Raw genomic sequence first — 21,718 nt, forward strand, 5'->3', positions numbered from 1 at the left:
TTTGTGTTTTTGTGTACATGCCTGATTTCTATACTTCATTGTCTCCTGTTACAAGTCACTGTACTTTCGTGAGAGAGCTCTTTCTGCATGTTCTTTACCTTTTTTTTTTTTTTTTTTTTTTTTTTTTTTTTTTTTTTAACCAGTTAGCCATTTTTAATGTTTTAGGGACCTAGAAATCAGGTTACTGAGCTTGTTAGGATCTTGTTTGATTTAAGAGCATTTGGAACTCCGAGTATGGGTTTTTCTATACATAAAATACATTATTTTTTAATGCTTTTATATGACTTTTGTTGATTTATTTGGGCCATCTGTGCTTGCTCATGTATCTGACATATTCCAAATAATGCTGAGCGAATTAAACCTGTAAAGGAAGTATTGGTTTGTAGGGGTTTGGACTGCATATTCACGTATCTCTACATACCTTGTTTTTTATATATCTATCTCTGTTACCTTAAGTTTATAGACTTCAAGTTAACTCCATTGAACTTTACCTCTGCCAGTAAAATGTGTACTATTATCCCATTTTACAGATGATGTACACAAGACTTAGAATTGCCTAGGATTACATAGCTGTGAAGAATTGGAACCATTTTTCTTTTTTTTTTTTGAGACAGTCTCAGCTCTGTTGCCCAGGCTGGAGTGCAGTGGCGCGATCTCGGCTCACTGCGAGCTCTGCCTCCCAGGTTCACGCCATTCTCCTGCCTCAGCCTCCTGAATAGCTGGGACTATAGGCACTTACCACCATGCCCGGCAAAATTTTTTGTATTTTTAGTAGAGACAGAGTTTCACTGTGTTAGCCAGGATGGTCTCATCTCCTGACATTGTGATCCACCTGCTTCGGCCTCGCAAAGTGCTGGGATTACAGGCGTGAGCCACTGCGCCCGGCTGAAACCATTTTTCAAATACATTTTTTAAAAATAGGTTTGGTAGTTTTTCTCTGGGTCTGGGTCAGATTTTTGCTCTTGGTTAGAAACTACACTTATAAAATGTGTTAGAAAGTATTAGGAAGGTTTTAGACTTTTCAAAGAGTAAAATAATTTTAAAATTTTGGTTATACTGCTACTTTTGAAACTAGTGTCAGTACTAGATGATGTCAGTTTGCTTTTTGGGGTAGAGATTCTGGTGTGAAATTTGGCCCCCAGCACTTCTAAAATGGGTACTGTAGAAGAGTATATTGGATTGAACTTTTTTAGTCTTAGGAAACTGAATCATAGTAGTTACATTTCAGTTGTAAATAGTTTGTTTTAAAAAGACTTCAGTATTTATTTGATCATGATGCTGTTTTCTGAAGCGAAAACTTGGCTTTTGTCTAATATGAATGGGATTGAGTTTTGGATAAAAATCAGATTTCTTTGTTGCTGTCATGTTAATGATTTTTTTTTTCTTTTTTGATTATAAAAATGTATACTGTTAATTGGGAAGAAAATCACAGGACCTAACTGCAGTATTCAGTTTAATTTTCACTACTATTTAATTTGAATTTAAAAGCATGATGTGTTTGATACTGTTTTTGAAGTTACTGTTGTAGTATGTGTATTTCGTGATAAGTTTTTGTGTCTAAAGCAATGGTGTTTTGATTCCATTGAAACGTTTTTGTTACAAGTAGATTATATTTTAGTGAACAGCTCTTCAATTTTGTAGGCAGAGCACTGAATCGGTGTCATTGAGCAAAATTATTAATGCTTATTTACGCTTCTTGAATTAAGCTGCTTTTTGGTAATTATTCATAAAGTCACTGCCTTTTTCAGAAGAATTAAACTCACTAGTAGTTAGAAACGTGGAATTTAGCTTATATGATTTTATGTGCATATTGAGATTGTAGTCCCCCTTGCTAAATTGATGTGGATCTATAACTGTAAGGAAGTTTATTACTTTATGGTTTAATATCCAGCACAAAACATGTAAATGAAATAAATAGCATGTTGTCTTTATCTTCAAAGGCATTATATTGTACTTCTAGCAAGTGCACCAACAGAAAAACAGCGCCTGGAATGGTGAGTATAAGAATAGACTTTACAGAAAAAGCAAACTTCAAAATGAATCACATAGCCACTGAACACAGTAGGAGATGGGAGGAAGTCCTTAAAACTTCTAGTTTGGTTTGATTTGTTCACAAATGGAGCTTTACTGTGTGTAGTGGAAGTATAGAAATCAGGGGATCCATATGCAACTTATTTTTTTATTTGCTTTATAGAGACCCATGCATCATTTCTTAATTGTGTATTTAAAGTGCACTTATAGCTTGTTTTTCTTAAAATTTTTGTGCGGATAACTTTTGTAACCTTGCTGGTGTGAATGAAATGTTTCTTGGCTCTTTTTTCCCCGTTGTTTGGCAATTTTGGGTAGAACATAAGGCTTCTGGTTTTATCTGTGGGAGTTCAGCCAGTTGAAATGCCCTGGTATGTGCATTTTATTTATTTATTTTTAAGTTAACCAAAACTTCTTGTTAATACTAAGTGACATTTGTTCAGGGTGGGCTTGGTGGAATCAAAAATCCGAATCCTGGTTGGAAGCTTGGAGAAGAATGAATTTATTACACTGGCTCATGTGAATCCCCAGTCATTTCCAGCACCCAAAGAAAATCCCGACAAGTAAGCCCTTTTCTAATTTAATTTCTTCTTCCCATTTCCAATTTTTATTCACAGAAGCTTTTATAGGCATTTTTTATAACTAGTATAACTATTCTGTTGACTGCATATGGCTTATAGACAATTTAGAACTTATAATTTAGTTTTTCCTGATCGGAAACATTGAAGAGAAAGACTGTTTCGTGAGAAAAATCAGCACACATTTTTTTTTTTCTGATAATATTCTTCCAATGATGAGGTGCCTGTTAGCTAGAGTTCACATTCTACAGTTCTCCTTTAATACTGTCTTTACCGTTCCTTCTTAATATTTTCTTCTCCTGTTTTGTACAGTAGTTGTCAGAATAGCTGGTATACCATACATCAGTCTTTGCTTTTTATCTTAATTTTTTGTTATGAACTTATAAAAATCTGATTTATGCTTGATTCTGGACTGTTGAGAAGATAACGTAAGAAAAAGCAGAGTCAGTTTAGCTTTTTAGGGGTCTTTTATTTAAATAGGTTAGTTGCTGATTTGATTGTTTGCTGTTCATGTGAGACTAGACTATACTTTGTTGCATTGGAGAGTTGGAGAGTACTAGTAATGAGCTTATTTTAAAAAATAAAGCAACATTAAAACAAATAAGTGAAAGGATCATTAAATTTGTGTTATACAGTATTCTTATTGATTATGTAGGTATTTTTTATTTTGTAATTATATAAGAGTTTTTTACATTTTGTGGTAATTCTAGTCTTTATTATTATAAGACCGTTTGATGTTCCATTCAGTAGATACACTGTTAAATGTTCAAAAGTAGCTAAATCACTAATTACTCCTGTTATTATGCTTCTGTTCATGTGGCCTTTTAAATTGAATTTTTGAAGTTTAAGAAATATCTATTAAGTTCTAGTTAAATTTCTGTATTTAGAAAAATCCTTTTTTCCCCAGATTTTTCTAAAAAGATTATTCTTTTTCTTTCATTAGTTTAATTTTTCTTTGATTTCAGTGGCTTTGGTTCCTTAGAATCATCATTAAGGGCATTGACTATCAATGTACGGTTAGTAAGAGTATATTTCTCCTGGATCTCTGTTTATGTTGTAATTGGAATATAGAGGATAGGTGTGGGTGAGGACTTTGCATTTTCATGGAGCTTGGGCTTAGAACTTTTAGTTTGCTCATACATTTGTATTACAAGTTTTTCCATGTCTCTGATTGTCAGCCACATTGATAGCTACATTTTCATGAAATCCAGATAAACTATGGTAATGCTCTTCTTTGCAGGGAGGAATTTCGCACGATGTGGGTGATTGGGTTAGTGTTTAAAAAAACAGAAAACTCTGAAAACCTCAGTGTTGATCTCACCTATGATATTCAGTCTTTCACAGATACAGGTATGTCTTTACTTGGATAATCAAAACACTTCAGTTCTTGCATATTTCAAATTGTCTTGATGCATACCATAGTGATATTTACAATAATTGTTGAAGTTACTTGCGAATATTGAACTATCATCAGAATAATGGTTTTGTATTAGTCTAATACAGATTGAGTATTCCTTATCCACAATGCTTGGGACCAGAAGTGTTTAGGATTTTTTCAGATTTTGGAATATTTACATTACACTTACCAGTTGAGCTTCAGTAGTCTGGAAATATGAAATTTGAAATACTTCAGTGAGCATTTCCTTTAAGTGTCATGTTGGCACTCACAAATTTTTGCATTTTGTAGCAGTTTCAATTTCAGATTTTTGGATTAGGGATACTCAACCTGTATATACATGATTTTTCTCTATTGTGGCGACCTTAAAGTTAAGTAGAACCATTCCAAACTTGACTTGTGCATAATTTCTTAAGAAATGGGAAACAACTTGAATATATGGTTGTCTAGACTGAATCTGTGTCTAACTGCCTTCATCATCTTGAACCTGAGAAATTGATGAAGCAGAACTTGTGATGACCTGGAGAAATTTTCCAACTATGGGGATTCAAATGTTAATGCATAGGTGGGAAATAGGCTGATTATATGTAGATTTCAGATTGACCTGTACCCTAAGATGAAAGGTAGTTCATTTTAACCAAAGACCAAATGGTGGATGTAGTTGAGAGAATGAGTCTATATGTAGCTGCACGACTTTTAATGGGAATGGCGAATACTACGCATAGGGACAACTGCATTTCTTCTTTAAGGACTAATCCTTTTCTCTCGCAGACACTGTCCTTCTTTCCCCATTTAAAACAAATGTAGTAAGTGGCATTTTTATTCCCTATGAGGAGTTTTCCCTTGAGAACATACAGGCTTAAAATTAAGAAATGTTTTACCTAATTACAAGAGAGGAAAAAATTAGTGCCAGTTTGTTAAAAAGTCAGTATCGTACACTAACTGTGATATAAAGGAGAAATAAAAGGAAAAGGATATGTATTTCAATATGTCAGTGCTCAGATACAGTAACACTAGAAGGTAAGAGTCAAGTGATTGCACTTTATGTAGAATCGCAAGCAGTGTGACATCTATAAATTCTGACTGATACAAGTGTTGTCTGTAGGGATTCACCTATCACCAGCAGCATTAGCATTGGTGACCTGGTAAAAGTGAAAGTTGCAAATAAAAAGTGATCTGATTTGGATATGCTTGGTGGTAGTTGTATTCCTGGAAATTTCAAATTAAAATACTCTATTTTTTGTTTGTTTTTTCTCGTTTTTTATTTTAAATACTCCATTTTTTAAATGTAAAATTGAAGTGAATTCTTGTTTAAATAATTGCTAAGTAGGTTTTTTGTCTTTAGGAATGTAGGAAGGACATGGTATAATTCTGTGTTGGGTAGAACTGTCCACATTGAAAGAAATATAGTGTTTCTAGCCATAATACCTTTTAATCAATACAACAACAAAAATACCTCTACAGATTTTTAGAATGTTGTATGTAGGGTGATACTCCACCTGCTGAACACCACAGAAGTATTTTTTCCTGAAGTAAAAATTCTGATGTTAACTTATTTATGAACTAATAAGTCACGGATACCTACCTGGATTAGGAATTTGTTCTGTACATTGCATTCAAGTTAAGATGTTTATCAAAGATTACACTAATGAACCATCAAGATTTTCAAGGATGTTTTAGGTATTTTGGGAAGGAAATATTTAGTTGTCCTGTATATTGAAACACTTTAATCCAATACTTTATGGGATTTTAAAAGAAAATAGGTTTCACATATTCAGCACACAAATGTGCACTCCCAACCCCTACCAGTTTCTTTTAAAGTTATTTTGGTTGTTCCACCTAGAGACCTTGGAATCAGTCTTTGACTCCTGTTTTTTCCACACTTGATGTTAATCCATTATAAAATCTTTTTGCCTCTTCTTTCAGAATACATTGAGGTTTCTGCTACTTAGTACTGTTCCCACTGCTTTCACCCTAAGTCCTAGCCACTATAGTGCTGTTGGATCACTGTCATTGCCAAAACTTTCTCTTTTGCCCTTGCCCCCTTCAGCTGTTCTTACCTAGTGTCCAGATGATATTTTTAAGCCAGATCATTTCTTGCCTGCTTAAAACCTTTGAGTATTTGTCTCACTCAGAATAAAAGTCCAAGTCCTTACTGTAGTTTGCAAGCCTTTGCCTGATCTGCTCTTTTCATTATGTCTGTGACCTTACCTCCTATTATAAGTTCACAATCCTTTATCTGTAAGTTTTGGAGCCAGAAAGGTAATAAAGTTAATAAGTAATATGCCCAGTGAGGCCTGGAGCAGCATTTGGTACTGAAAGACAGTATCATTTCTGCAGGGAACCATTGTTATTCACATGGAGCAAAAGATAAAGACCAAATAGCCACAGCCACAAATAGTTCAGAACAGGGTTTGTTACTAGATGAATTTTGTTTCCTATCTTAGAAAAACTTGTGTGTTGAGAGTTTTTGGGATTTTGGAGTTGCACATAAGGGATTATGGATTTCTACTTTTCATCTTCTTCATTGGCATTTTTGTTGTTTCTCAAATGTTCCAGGCATTTTCTCCTGGTTAGGGCATTTTGTTCTTGATGTTTGCTCTCTCTGGAATGCTATTTCACCAGGTACTCTCAGCTTACATCCTCATGTTCATTTAAATCTTCAGTCAGATGTCAACTCAGTTTCCAGGCTGAGCTTCCTATCCTACTCCCTACGTGGTTTTTCTCAGTAATACTTATCATCATCTGACATGGACTGTAGTTTATGTTTTATTTTTTTCTGTTTATTCTCCCTACTGTAATATAGACCCTTTGAGGCTACGTTGGTCTTTGTTACTGCTTATCTCCAGTGTCTAGAACAATATGAATCAAGTATAGGTGTTTCATAAATATGTTTTGTATGACCGACTTTTTTACTTTTTGGGGCCCTCTGGATCTAAATAATTTGCATTTATTTAATTGTAGCATTTTCTTTTTGCACCTGTGACCTCTGTTATTTAAATTATTACTATATTAGAAAGTACGTCATTACTTAGTTTTATCTTGCAGATTCTTGTAAAGATACCTTTAGGTATAGTTTAATAAGTTTGACTTATTTTACAGCATGTATTACATACTTGTGTAAAGTTTTAAACAATAGTACTGGTAGCATAAAAGGGTATGGGTGTAAGAAACCCTTTTCCCCTCATTTCTGCCATTTCTTGAAGAGTTACTCTTTAGAGTTACTACTTTAAGAGCTATTTGAAGAGTTACTACACTGGAAGAATTAATACATTTTGTGCTTTTATTCAGCTCATCTTGTGGTAAAAGGAGTTTGCTCAGGCAATGAATTATGTCAGATTAGGAATAGGTCTTGACCGATCTACAGATATGCAGTATTGATGGAAAAAGGATCCCTACTTAGAATAGTTTCTCTGGAGTGAGTTTAACTGCCTTTATTAAAATGTTTCTATTTCTTGTAACAATTTCCTAATTGTATAGTTTATAGGCAAGCAATAAACAGCAAGATGTTTGAGGTGGATATGAAAATTGCTGCAATGCATGTAAAAAGAAAGCAACTCCATCAACTACTACCTAATCATGTGCTTCAGAAAAAGAAAAAGGTAAATTTAGAAAGTACTTACAAAAGCATTACTAACATAATGTTTTATGCATCTGGACTATCATTATTTCAGAATTTAGGCTCAGTTAATAAGTCATATTTGAAATAGATGACAGCTTTTTAAAAATCTGTTTCATGGAGCAGTTTCATTATGTGAAATCTGACTCTAATCAGTTTTCTTGCACACAGTTGCTTTAGATTTTAGAAGGATTAGTGGTGATGCTTCATATCCTTACTTTGTATATACCCATATTCTCTTTTAGGACTTTTTATTCTTATTCACTTAAAAATCCCACACCAGTATTTAATTTTCTTTCCTTTAAAAAGTAAACTAAATTAAATTAGTAAGGAAATATGTGGGTCAAGTAAATTATGTGAGACTTTTAAAAAATGAAAATCGCTTTTTTTGGTGCATGTAAGAAATATAACATGTATATTATTTAAAAACTAAAAGTTGCTGAGTGTAAAGGAGGTCATGAACAGAGGTCACTGAGTTAATACTTTGCATTACATTGTTCTAGTGTTAGTGCTTCCTTTTGAATAACTTAGAGCCATTTTTTCCTTATTTGGACTTCAGTGAGCATATTGGAATTTTAGTGGACAGATACAGATTACATTTTTTCTTTAAGTGATTTCAAAAATAGATGGTTTATTCTTATAATGGAATACTTCACAGTATGCAGCAGTGAAAATAAATCAACTACAACTGCATATACTAATATGTTGAATAAAAAAAGCACATGTATGTATGTATCACTTGATACTTCCATATAAAGTTTACAAGTTTAAAAACTTAAAAAACAATGTATTTAGGAGAGAATATGAAATAAAAGTATATGTTACAGAATGACAACCACTGCATTCAGGAAAATGGCTAGTTGTCTGGGATTGGGGTTGGGAGGAAAGGAATGAAATTAATACACAAAAGACTTTAATTTTATAATATTTTGTTTCTTAGAATATATTATGATACAAAAGCATTGAAGTTAATTAAAGGCAAGGACTCTGGAGTGGACTGCCTTGTTCAAATTCAGGCTCTACTGTTTCCTACCTGTGAAATTTGAGCAAGTTACATGGCAAACATCTTATTCTTGATTTGTCTCATGTCTAAAATTGTGGCAATATTTTTACCTATTTTATTAGGTATTTCATGAGGATTAAATGAGCCAATACATGAATACATGTAAATGGTGGTTTAGACTAGCTCCTGGCACATAATAAATGCTCATACTGGCTTTTGTTATCACCATCATTGTTATTCACAACTTGGAGATAGGTAGCTAGATGGGAAGGGGTCTAAAATCAGTTTTTAAGGTTTAAACATGATGTTATTTTAATTTTTTTTTTTTTTTTTGAGACGGAGTCTCACTCTGTCGCCCAGGCTGGAGCGCAGCGGCACAATTTCGGCTCACTGCAAGCTCCGCCTCCCGGGTTCACGCCATTCTCCTGCCTCAGCCTCCCGAGTAGCTGGGACTACAGGTGCCTGCCACCACACCCAGCTAATTTTTTGTATTTTTAGTAGAGACGGGGTTTCACCGTGTTAGCCAGGATGGTCTCGATCTCCTGGCCTCGTGATCCGCCTGCCTCGGCCTCCCAAAGTGCTGGGATTACAGGCGTGAGCCACAGCACCCGGCCAAAAATTTTATTCTTAACCTAATGGTTTACTAAAAATTCAGTTAACTAAATAAAAATTGACAAAAATGTACCATTCTCAATGTACTATTTATACACAGACTGTTCAGTGCATGTTTCCACATATTTATTGTAAAATTTTCCATCAAGCCATTTTATTTTAAAATTAAAGTATCTCAGCTAGAGATTAGCCTCAGGAAAACAAAACTAAAATATCAAGTTAAACACTTGCTTTCTAATTGTCCTTTAGTGTTGTATTATTAATGAGTTAAATCAATTGTACTTAAATGTAAATTTATCACATACAAAAAATATAAACATTTTGGACCTGGGAATGGTGGCTTATGTTTGTAATCCCAGTGACTTGTGAGGCCGCGGTGGGAGGATCCTTTGAGGCTGGGAGTTGAAGACCATCCTGGGCAACACAGCAAGACTCTGTCTCTAAAAAAAAATATTTAATTAGCTGAGAATGGTGGCATGCGCCTTATAGTCCTAGCTACTTGAGAGGCTGAGGTGGGAAGATCATGTGTGCCCAATAGTTCAAGGCTACAGTGAACTTATGATTGTGCCATTGCACTTCAGTCTGAGTGACAGAACGAGACCCTGTCTCTTACAAAATAATAATTTTTAAAAAAAGTATATAAACGTTTTATGTTTTCAGAAGTGAAAGTAGATTATGTTCTTTAGAACTTGGCTATTTCTTATGAATATTTAATTCATAATCAAATAGCTATTTAATAAACAGCTATTTATAACAGATAATTGGATTTCTCAGAATCATATATTCAGATTACCTTTTTAAACTCTTTCCATGACGATATTTGGAACCATCTTGTGTACATTTTAAGTAAATTTGAATATAAGATGTTTTATTATTTCTTAAGGTATTATTTCTTTAAATACAGTCATCTAGAATATAAAGAGAATCATTAAAGATTGGAAATCTGTTTTTTAGTCCAAAAATTCTATCAGATGAAGTAACTGTAATTTCACAGCAAACCTACTTTTAACACTTTAGTTTATTTATACGCAGACTGTTCAGTGCATGTTACTAGATACATATTTTTAAAAGGTTTTTGATGAAACTTGCTATTTTGTGACCTGCCTTTTTTTGTGTTGACATATCGTGACCATCTATCCAAATTTTTAGTGGCTGTTTAATATCTCTTTATATAATAGCTACAGTATGATTAAATCTACCCTGTATTTGAGATCATTTAGATTATTTCTAAGTTTGCATCAGTAAAATAGCACTTTCTTGCTTAGTAACAAGTGTCTAGGAGTCAAGATCTATGAACGTTTTGTTTGGACTCTTATAAATAGCTTCCTTTTATTAACTGCTTTTTGCAAAGCACTGTACCAGTCCTTTTTATATTTAATATTCCAGCAACCCATGGGTGTTGTCTTTTAGTAGCAGAAACTGAGGGGTTGAGAACCTTGCCCTGGGTTATGTAGTATGAGCTGTGAATTGGACCTAGGTCTGACTGCAAAGTATGTGTGTGTGTTTCTTTCTGTAGTATGTTCTTTGTTTTATTTATCTTTTATTAAAAATTATGATAGAATATTTATGACTATTTGGCTTTGAGGTCTCTTGCTACCAAACTTGATCTGGATATAGAAGCAAACAAAGCAAAGTAGCTTAATGCTGTTTTGTGTTTACACCAACCAGTTAAACTTTCCCAATTTATCCCCAACAGTGGCCTGTTAACTCACAGCTGTTTGGCCACCTAGTGAGGCAGGTAGGCAGGTAACTGTAGAACTGAATATAATTTACTTACTGAATAAATCCTCATATCTATTGGAGAGTAAGATTGGTAGCATTGTTGAATAGAAGAGATACTCATTTATAATATTAGGTACTTTTATTTCACAACTGACTTCATAAGCAAATGGCATTACTCTCTCTTCCTCTCCTTTCTACCAAATCTCATCTTCCCCATTTGATCAATTTTCATTCATGTACATAAGTGATATGTCTAGTGCTAAATCGAAGATAAGAATATTTTGTTATTTGGGGAACTAGAAAGCAGAGAATGCAGGCACATGTATAAGGAATGTATTTTTGTCAACAGTATAAATTATTTTCATTAAAATGTTTCTGTAGGTAAGTGAACACAGGCTAAACATTCTGGAAAAAAAAATGAGGCTGAATGTAATATTACAGTAGCACCAAATAGTAAAAATTTAAACTCCGTTACTAGAAAACAACTTTAATTCCATGAAACCATTCATAGTTTTTGGGTTTTCTGCATTATTTGTTTTGGAGTGCTTTGGTTTTTAAGGAGGACCAACATTAAGATTTGTATATTGTGTTTAGTTTTCAGAAAGTTATTTCTGCTTTTCTTTTCACAGGATAATTTACAGTATTAAGTATGCCATTTAAAAAATTCTAAATTGCAATTAGAGCACTAAAGTCTCTTGCTTTTGAGAGAGGCTCTTTTTATTGACAAATAGTAAGGAGTGGCAATAAGTTACACTTTTTGAAATTAAAAAAATTTTATATTTATTGTAGGATAATTAGAAATCTGTATGTAAACAAAATCACTTCTAGTCCCACTTTCCAGAGACATTGTAGTCCCATGTTTATTGTTGAGACATTTTTTTCTTGTGTGTATATTTTTAGAGTTATATTTTTAGAGTTCTCTGATTTGAGATTCTTGTGTTTTTATATTATAGTGTTTTTAATTTGTGTTGTATCTTACAGTCAGTATGTACATTTAATACGGCATTTCTTTCTCCTTTTTTCTCCCACATAAGAACTATATTTAATGTTGAGGCCTTCTTAGAAGAAAGTACTTGACTCCCAAATCGTTGCCTTTTAGAATCAGCATGGCACATCTAACTTTCGTAGATTTAGTGATTTGTGTTTTTCAGTAAAAATCATATATGTTAAGTAAAAGGTTTCCATGTTTCAACATCTGGATGAAATAAAGATATATTTGATAAAATGTTTTATTGTTTGCAGCATTCAACAGAAGGTGTCAAATTGACAGCTCTCAATGACAGCAGCCTCGACTTGTCTATGGACAGTGATAACAGCATGTCTGTGCCTTCACCTACTAGTGCTACGAAGACCAGTCCATTGAACAGTTCTGGCAGCTCTCAGGGGTGAGGAAAAAGAGGGAAACAGAAGTGGCTGTTTGCTAAATCAGTCAGATACATTCTCTTTTTGCTGTTAAAGTCATCTATTTAGAGTGTTATTTTCATTCCATCTACTAATTTTTTTTTAAATAGCAATTTAATTCCTAGGTTGGGGATAGCACTTTTTGGTTTTGTCTTGTCATACTTAACATTTTATTTTTGAGACTGATAATGTCTTCAGTCAGATGTGAATGAATGTTAGCACATAACCCCTCCAAATTCGTGTATTTAGATAGCTACTGCTACAGTGCACTGTATAGTGTGCTGATGAGAACAGACAAAAGGAACAAAACCACCTTTCTGTCCTGGAGCTGCTTATACCTTTGTAACAGGGAATGTATCTATGATAGTTAGAGAAGCCTGTTTTAGAAGAGCTAGATATCTATCTAACATTTACAGCAGTTAAAATTTTAAAAATTTATTATTATTTTGAGTAATGGTGTCTGGCTGTGTTGTTTAGGCTGGCTGTGAGTTCCTGGATTTAAGCGATCCTCCTACTTCAACCTCCTGAGTAGCTGAGACTACAGGCACATGTCACTGCCCTGGGTATGAAGCAGTGAAAAATTTTCAGCCAGGTGCAGTGACTCACACCTGTAATCCCAACACTTTAGGAGGCTGAGGTGGTAGGATCACTTGAGGCCAGGAGTTCAAGACCAGCCTGGGCAACATAGTGAGACTCCCATCTCTAGAAAAAACTAAAAGAATTAGTCAGGTGTGGTGGTGTGCACCTGTAGTCCTGGCCACTCAGGAGGCTGAGGTGGGAGGATTGCTTGAACCTGCAAGGTTGAGACTACAGTGAGCTGTGATCCCACTGCTGCACCCCAGCCTGGGCAACCGGAGTGAGACCCTGTCTTTAAAAAAAAAAAAAAAGAAAAAAGAAAAAAATTTTAAAAGAGTCTCGCTCTGTCACCCAGGCTGGAGTACAATGGTGCGATCTCAGCTCACTGCAACCTCCGCCTCCCAGGTTCAAGCGATTCTCCTGCCTCAGCCTCCTGAGTAGCTGGGATTACCATCACCTGCCATTATGCCCGGCTAATTACTGTATTTTTGTGGAGATGGGGTTTCACCATGTTAGCCAGGCTGGTCTTGAATTCCTGACCTCAGGTGATCTGCCCGCCCTGGCCTCCCAAAGTGCTGGGATTCCAGGCGTGAGCCACCACGCCCGGCCTATATTACAATTTAACCAGTGGCAGAAGTGCAGGTTGGGGAGGATTCCCTGGATGAGTGTGAAATAGAAAATGCTGAGGTGTCATGGATGTGTTTTTTTCCTTTTTTTGGACTTCGTGTGTATGATATGTTTTTAGGCAAATCATGCATAATCCAAAGACTTCAGGCCTGAATATGTCCTGTAAGTGTTATCATTTTAAAAGTTTTTTTTTTTTTAAGTGAAGAAGCTGACATTTTAATAAGAATTTTGGAATTTGTAAAAGTCTTTGTGTCCTTTGAGTTTGTGCACGAATATAAAATGTGTACAACTGTACTAAATAATTTCACAAATTTAGTTTTGAAGTTTAGTTTCTTGAAGTAATACTGAGTAACTTCTGTAAGTAAAACTTCTGGGTTTTTAGAATACGATTGTATATTTGCTCAACAAGCAGTGAGTGCTTATTATGTCCTAGGCACCTTGCTAGCCATTTGAGGCTTTCTCCTGCATCTGTGGTTGTTCTCTGGCCAACTACCCTTTTCTTTTTAGTCATTTAATATTTGTGCCCTTGAGGGCTCTCTCATTATTCTTTTGTCTGTTTATCCCCTCTTGATATTGTCCCTGAGTGGTAACACCTGCTCTGTTGACTACATTTACATTCATGTACCAATGATATCCATAGCTTTAATAAGTTGACTGCTCCGTGGTTCCATGTGGATGTCATGTAGGTACCAAAAATAACAAGTCTTCCAAGTGTTGCCTACCTCCTCATGGTGTCATCATTCACCAGTTTCAGAGTGTGGGTGATAGCTCTGAGAGAGAAAGAGACAGACAGACAGACACACACACACGCACATGCACACGCGCGCACACACACACACACACACACGTAGAGACAGAGAGAGAAACCAAGGGACTTTTCTGCTTTTGTTTTTCTTTTAGGAGATAATAAAACCATGAATTTATTTAAATGCTAATGTGTAGGATTTACTTGAGACAGGAAAGTTGGATGGGAGAGTAAAGGAGTGTGATGATTTGAGTTTCTTGAGATGACAGGAGTTAATGAGATTTAGAACATAGATTGGGCTTTTTTACATAATAAGGAATAATTTCTTTATATAGGAAAGAATAGGGGTTAATTATAGAAATAGGTGTGTCTGTTTAATATTTATACTTAGAATTTGGGGTAATACTTGGCTAGTGGCTTTTGGTTGGTTGTTAAGTAGGAAGGTCATTTGAGATTGGCATGAGAAAGAGAAAATGGGAGAGAAACTTCGGGGGAGTAAAGAGGGTTTAAAATAAGTTATTTTTAAAGTAAAATATTGAAATATACCCTTGTTACTTAAAGGTCTTTAACTGGGCCACTGGATGGGCTTTTAGGGTTTTATAAAACTCTTATACTTTGTATTCAGAAGTTTATTTCTGTTTTCTGTTTCTCAGAACATTTTCTCATTCATAACTTTTTTTTTTTTTTAAATAATATAGGTTTTTTTTTTTTTTTTTTCTTGTAGAGATGAGGGCTCACTGTATTGTCCAGGCTAGTTTCAAACTTGAGCTCAAGCAATCCTTCCGCCTTGCCTCCCAGAGTGCTAGGATTACAGGCGTGAGCCACCATGCCTGGCCTCTTATTAATAACTTTTTAAAGGATTTTCGTTCGAAAAAATCCTTCAGTTAAGTCTCTTAGCCAAAATCAACTAAGAATAGATCTTTTAGAACCACTCTGGCGATATAGTAGCCAGCCACCATATGTGACAATTTAAATTTAATTAAAATCAAATAGTTTCTCCCTAGTCATATTTTAAGTGCAGAGTAGCTATGTTTTAATAGTGGCTACCATATCCAGTAGCACAGATATAGAACATTCTGTCATCTCAGGAAGTAACATTAGACAGTGCTGCTTTAGAAGGTTTGTGTACTATTTACTGTTGTTATACTTTATCCAATAAAGTCAGTTGCTGAAGTGTATGTATAGGAAGTAAAACCAAAGAATCATCTACTTTACAAAATAACTTCTGTACATGTTATAGATTATTGGTTTTTTTTATTTTTCTAGTTTTAAATTTTGAGACAATTTTTAATTTTTTTTTTTTAGCAGAAACAGTCCTGCTCCAGCTGTAACAGCAGCATCTGTGACCAACATACAGGCTACTGAAGTTTCTGTGCCACAAGTAAATTCCAGTGAAAGCTCAGGGGGTAAGGAGATTGGGTTTGTCAGGTTTGAGAATTCTTACATTGTATTTGGTTTAGCCTTCATTTTGAAAAGCGGGTTTGTTAAGTAGTTGAAATTCAGTTTTTTAAATGCCAGTTTATTTTTTGCATGTAAAGTTATTCATGAAATCAAATTCAGAGAAAAACTTACAACTTGATACTGATTTGGTTATTTTAATTTGTATATACTCATATATTTGCTGCTTAGGTACATCGAGTGAAAGCATTCCTCAAACTGCCACACAACCAGCCATTTCTCCACCACCAAAGCCTACGGTCTCCAGAGTTGTTTCTTCAACACGTCTGGTAAACCCACCACCTAGATCTTCAGGAAATGCAGCAACTTCAGGAAATGCAGCAACAAAAATACCTACTCCTATAGTAGGAGTCAAGAGGACATCCTCACCTCATAAAGAAGAGAGTCCCAAGAAAACCAAAACAGAAGAGGTATATATATAAAAAACATATTAGTTAGCCATGGCAACACCAACTGCCTATTTTTAAATCCAGTGGAAGAAAACTTTATGAACCAAAATAGAGAAGGATCAAGGAACAAAGCTTTTAGGAAATTTTAGGTGTGTCTGTAGTGCTTTAGTGCTGTAGTTTCTCTTCACCTTTCCTATTCTCAGTAACTACCTCTGCCATAAAGCTGTGCCCTCTCATGTAAACTTCTTTAGTGTGTGTAGTTGGCAGGTATTGTCTACAACAGAATTTAACATGGAATTACATGTATTCTTAACTTATTTTTCTCTAATGACTACCTTTTATTTGTACTGATTTTTTGATGGTCCTTTGGACAGTTTTTTGCTTCTGTGATCCAAAAGGAGTTTTGAAGTTTCTCTGCTGTACTTGGTATTATAGGACCATCGAATACCAGAGGTTCTCAGGGACTTCTTACTGAATGATAAGTGCATGCAGCCAGATTAGTTTTTGAACCTTAAATGGTTAGCTCTCTAACCCTTAAAGAAACTTTCTAGCATCATTTGCATTTTTGTTTTTTAACTCCTGGGCACAGGCGATCCTTCTGCCTCCCAGGTAGCTAGACCCACAGGTGCACGTCACCATGCCCAGCTTAATTTTTTGTTTTTTGTTTTGAGACAGGGGCTGTCTCTTTTGCCCAGGTTGGAGTGCAGCGGAGCAATCTCAGCTCACTGCAAACTCTGCCTCCTGGGCTCAAGCAATCCTCCCACCTCAGCCTCCCAAGTAACTGGGACTACAGGTGCGCACCACCATGCCTGCTTAATTTAAAACAAGATTTTTTTGTAAAGGTGAAGTCTTGCTATGTTATCCAGGCTCGTCTCCAGCTCCTGGGCTCAAGCGATCCTCCTGTCTTGGTCTCCCAAAGTGTTGAGTCACAGGAACCACTATGCTTTGCAAGCTGGTATTAACCTTTTATGCTACCTGGTTTACAATTGTTACAGTCTTAGTTTTGGGAAAACCATTAAAACTACATTGATTTGGTATGAGTCTTAAAATAGAGGTAGTCTTGTTACACAATGTTATTTCTCCGTCCAGTCACTTTCATGTTGTTTTCCAATCAATGAGGCATTCGCTATTGCCCCAGAGATGACAGTTTAAAAGCACCAATTTCATTGTGATTTTTTCTTTTTCTTTTTTTTTTTTTAAGCTAAGAATGTATTTAGTAATTTACTTACTACAGCAAAATTTCTTTAGAGTAGAAAAAAAAAACCTCTAGATTTCTCATGGATTCTATTATGTTTTGATTAAGAATGGTGAAAAATTATTTTATTATTTAGCTTATTCTCTGAAGACTTTTTTTTTTTTTTTGGAAATAGCTGCTATTAACTAAAAGTAATCTGATGAATTTTGTCACTCTTAAGATGGTAAATGAGAATGAAAAACGGGTATTGTATAGTACTTTAAATCCCCCAGATTACTTACGATGCCTAATACAATGTAAACGCTGTTTAAATTATTGTTATGATGTATTTTTAAATTTGTGTCATTTTTATTGTTGTATTATTTTTTATTTTTGTAAGTATTTTTGATCCATGGTTGGTTGAATTCGCAGATGTGGATTCCACAGATATGGAGGGCCCACTGTAAATCATCATAACTTAGAAGATGTGTTCTGAAAACTCATCTGTGTCTGTGTAATTATCTCTTAGGGCAGTGATTTTCATCGTTGGTTGTACAACAGAATTAGTTTTTGGGGGTTTTTTTTTGTTGTTGTTTTTCAATAAAGATTTTAGGGCTTTCTCCAAACTGAATCAGAAATCTTCTAGAAGTTAGGCCTGGAGATCCTATTAAGAGCCCTGCTGCCACATGATTGGGTTGTGCAGCAGCTTAAGAATATACTCAATTTTTGTGTCAATTACACATTCAGACTACTGATACTGGTTTGAAGTTGTCAGGGCATTTCAGAATTCAAATTTCTTTTGACATTAGTAAAGTGTATTTAAGCATAATTCTATGCATTTAACATTTGGTTTTCTTTATGTTAAAAATGGCACCCTAAGAGCTCTAAATAAGTTTGTACCAGTGCAGTATTTTGCAATTTTGTTTGCACTTACCTTGGTAGAATAACACTTGTGTTTCTTGTCTGGTTTAGAAAAGCAATAAGAATATAGAATTTTTAAACTTAAGTATGGAAAATTAAAAATACATATAAAAGAGTCATTTTATATACCTGTGTACCCATCACACAGCTTCTATTATAATTAACTCTTAGCCAATCTTTGTAATCTTAATTCTTTCAGCCTTTTTCATTTTCTCTTGCCATTGAATTACTTAATAGCAAAATCCAAACATGTTTCATTAGAATCTTAAAAATCATATCTAAGAATGAAAGCATTAACAGTAAAATTAGCCTACTCACAAAAATTAACAATTTATTAATATCATCAAACATCTAGTCAGTGCTCAAATGGCCCCTGATTGTTTCATTGATTTTTTTAAAAAATAGGCTGTTTGTTTAAATCTGGAAGCAGAAAAAGATCCCTGTGTTGCAATTGTTTGATATCTTTAAGTGTCCTTTAAAATATAGATTCCCTCCTCCATCCCTCCCCGACTTTTCCCTGTAATTTTTTTTTGGGGGGTATATGTTTTCTCAGTCTGGATTTTGCTTATGGTATTTCTGTGGGGTTGATTAATAGAACCATAGCATTTTAAGAAGATAAGGGGTATTAGGTTATTCCATGGGCTAATCTCATTTCCTACCAGAAGAACTTGCTGTTTAGTGGCTTTTCCAGTTACAGATCTAGTTACAGTTAGAAGCAGGGATTAGAACCCAGGCCTAAATCTCATGGTGCTTTAGTCAAAAGAAATTTGCTGTAGTAGAAGTAATCCTGATTTTGAAGCCCTTCTTAATTGGGTCTTTTATTCTCTGCTAATGAGTACTTGGTATTAGAAATTTTAGCAAACCAGAAAGAAATACTGGCCTCACTCAGTAATGCACTAACGTGTATATAGATAGGAGAGTTTTAGATACTCTGAGGTAGTTTAGTTCTGCTTAATGGTCATCATATCCTAAGGTTTTTCAAATAAATATAAATGGTAATGTAAAATAAAAATCGAAAATGTTTGCTCTATTTCCTGGATTATAGCTAAATTAACCTCTCTCTCTCTCTCTCTCTCTCTCTATATATATATATATATGTGTATACATATATATATATATTTAAAACTTTTTGTATGGAAAATTTCAAACATGTCATAAGTATAAGGAACTGTCATGTTTGCATCACCTAGCTTCAACAGTTAACAACTCACAGCCAGCCTTGTTTTATCTGCATACTCACATCACTTCCTTCCCCATTGTTTTGAAGCAAACCCCAGGCATAACAACCAAAAATATTTCTTTGTATATCTAAAAATAAGGACTTCTATAAAATATAAGTACAGTATATTTATCACACAAATATTAATAATCCATAGTTTTACATATCAGTCGGTATTCAGATTTGGCCAATTGTGACACATTACTGTTTTTAAAGTTTGCATATTTGCAGGGTACAAATAAAGTCCTTATTGGAATTGATCGATACTGTATTAAATCTCTTCTAAGCTATAAGCCTGTGGTTTTTCTATGCCTGTTTTAAAAGTCACATTTAAAATTAAATTTTAATTCTGCTGAGAAAATAGTGTCAAAATAGTTCTTAAGACCCAAGCAAGGCATTTCTTGAGTCTTGTATTCTGTAGGATGTTAGTAGGTCATACCAAGAACAAGGATTCTCTGGTTAAGCTTGGGAAAATTAAAGTGGTGTTCTTTCTTGATAGAATTTATTAGAACCTTTTATGTGCCACTCTATGTGAGTCTCCCAGAATGAGGGTGATACTATGCCAAGTTCCTAAAATTGTATGATCAGGAACTCTTTTTTTTTTTTTTTTCTTTTCCTTACAAAATATATTTCTATGAACTCTTAGTGGTTTTGGAAATGTACTTTAGGTGGTGATCTGCAGTAACAGTTTTCCTAATGCTCTTTTTAATTTTATTAGCTACTGAAACCAAATTTAATCTGATAAAAACATTTTAAAAGAGGGACCAGTTATCTATTTGAAGGCTATAGTTGATCTTACAGGTTTAATTATTTTATAGTTTTAAAGTTTATAAAGTAAAGCATTGATTGGCAAATAATCTAAATTTTTCATTTTAGAGAATAAAGCTTTTTTTTTTAAAAACAGGATGAAACAAGTGAAGATGCTAACTGTCTTGCTTTGAGTGGACATGATAAAACAGAAGCAAAGGTATACTAATTTAGCCTTTAGAATACATACACAATTAAGAGTACAGAAGATGTAATAGAAATGTCTCTAAAATATTGTATTTTTGTGCTATAGGTTTTAGATTTTTTTAGTATTGTTTATGGAGAAGTATTTGTTCATTTTTACTGTTAATTATGTAATGCTGAACACTGAAGGGAATATTGTGATGAGTGAAACACATTCTGTGCCTTTAAAGGAGCTTATAATTAAGTAGCAAAGATAAGTCATGAATGTCATTAATTACATTATCAAAGAAAATCAAAGTAATTGAGGGCTGGGGGCCACGGGGCAAGAAAAGTAAGATGTTATTTCTGACTGCAGAAATAGCAGTAAATGTCTTCATTGAAGAAAGAAGTAGCATTTGAAGTGGTCCTCAAAGGATACATAGGATTTTTGACAGTCCGGGCTGAGATCATGATCTGTCTCTTTGGGTTGAGAATTTGTTATGATTACAGAAGCAGTTTTTGGCATAAGGTTTTGGCTAGAACCTGGGGTACATGGGGCTTGAATGAGGTGTAGATGGGATGGAAGAAATTTTTTTTTCCCCAAAATGTAAAAGACTCATTTTTTTCCCCTAGAAATTGGAATATATTGAAGGCTTTTAACTTTCTTTTGTTGTGGAAAAATTGGAAATTCTTCCCCTTCTCCCAAATTATCCAGATTTCTATGATGGATATTTTAACAAAACTCTTAGGTTTTGTGTGTGCCCTCATAATGCCCTTGCTTTATAATTTTGATTCAGTTTGTAAACCAAGAAAAAAATGTTTGTGTCATTATGTAATCTACAAAATTATTAATGGCTTCATAGAATGCTGTCTTAAGGCTATGATTATTTTTATCCAACCAATTTCCTATCCATAGCAATTATTTCCATTTAAAAAAGAAAGTTGTGCTTTCCTGCTGTAATATTGGTTACAGCTAAATACCATATCTGCCATTCGTTCATGTTTATTTACTTAGCATAAATTAATGGAAGAAGAATTATTGAGGAAAATAGTATGCTTAGTCTTAAAGTTTGGTATACATCACCAAGTTGTCCTCCAGGAAGGCTGCATGTCTTCCATTCCTACTTCTTACACCTTATTTACCTTTTTTAATTTCATAAGAGAAAACAATATTTCATTTTTTTGGTATGTTTCATTGAAATTGAAGTTTTTATATTTTTCTTTTCTTTTTTTTTTCCTTTTTTTTGTTTTTTTTGAGATGGAGTCTTGCTCTGTCACCCAGGCTGGAGTGCAGTGGGACGATCTTGGCTCACTGCAACC

At 34.3% G+C, this 21,718-nt stretch overlaps 1 protein-coding gene across 6 annotated transcripts in view; it reads left to right on the forward strand.

Moving 5' to 3' along the window:
* PAPOLA (poly(A) polymerase alpha) overlaps positions 1-21,718 on the forward strand; it is a 65,091-nt gene that overhangs the window by 38,244 nt on the left and 5,129 nt on the right. For 2 of the 6 annotated variants that reach the window (XM_054447404.2, XM_054447405.2), the window contains exons 13-19: positions 1,941-1,994; positions 2,472-2,591; positions 3,847-3,956; positions 7,483-7,604; positions 12,201-12,343; positions 15,613-15,713; positions 15,937-16,175. In XM_054447404.2, the coding sequence (XP_054303379.1) occupies positions 1,941-1,994; positions 2,472-2,591; positions 3,847-3,956; positions 7,483-7,604; positions 12,201-12,343; positions 15,613-15,713; positions 15,937-16,175 (889 nt within the window). Of the gene's footprint in view, positions 1-1,940; positions 1,995-2,471; positions 2,592-3,846; positions 3,957-7,482; positions 7,605-12,200; positions 12,344-15,612; positions 15,714-15,936; positions 16,176-20,372; positions 20,436-21,718 lie in introns of all 6 variants that reach the window. The other 4 variants (XM_063652056.1, XM_063652057.1, XM_054447403.2 and 1 more) reach the window with 3 other exon arrangements.

Source organism: Pongo pygmaeus, chromosome 15 (assembly GCF_028885625.2).
Source record: "Pongo pygmaeus isolate AG05252 chromosome 15, NHGRI_mPonPyg2-v2.0_pri, whole genome shotgun sequence".
NCBI lineage: Eukaryota > Metazoa > Chordata > Mammalia > Primates > Hominidae > Pongo > Pongo pygmaeus.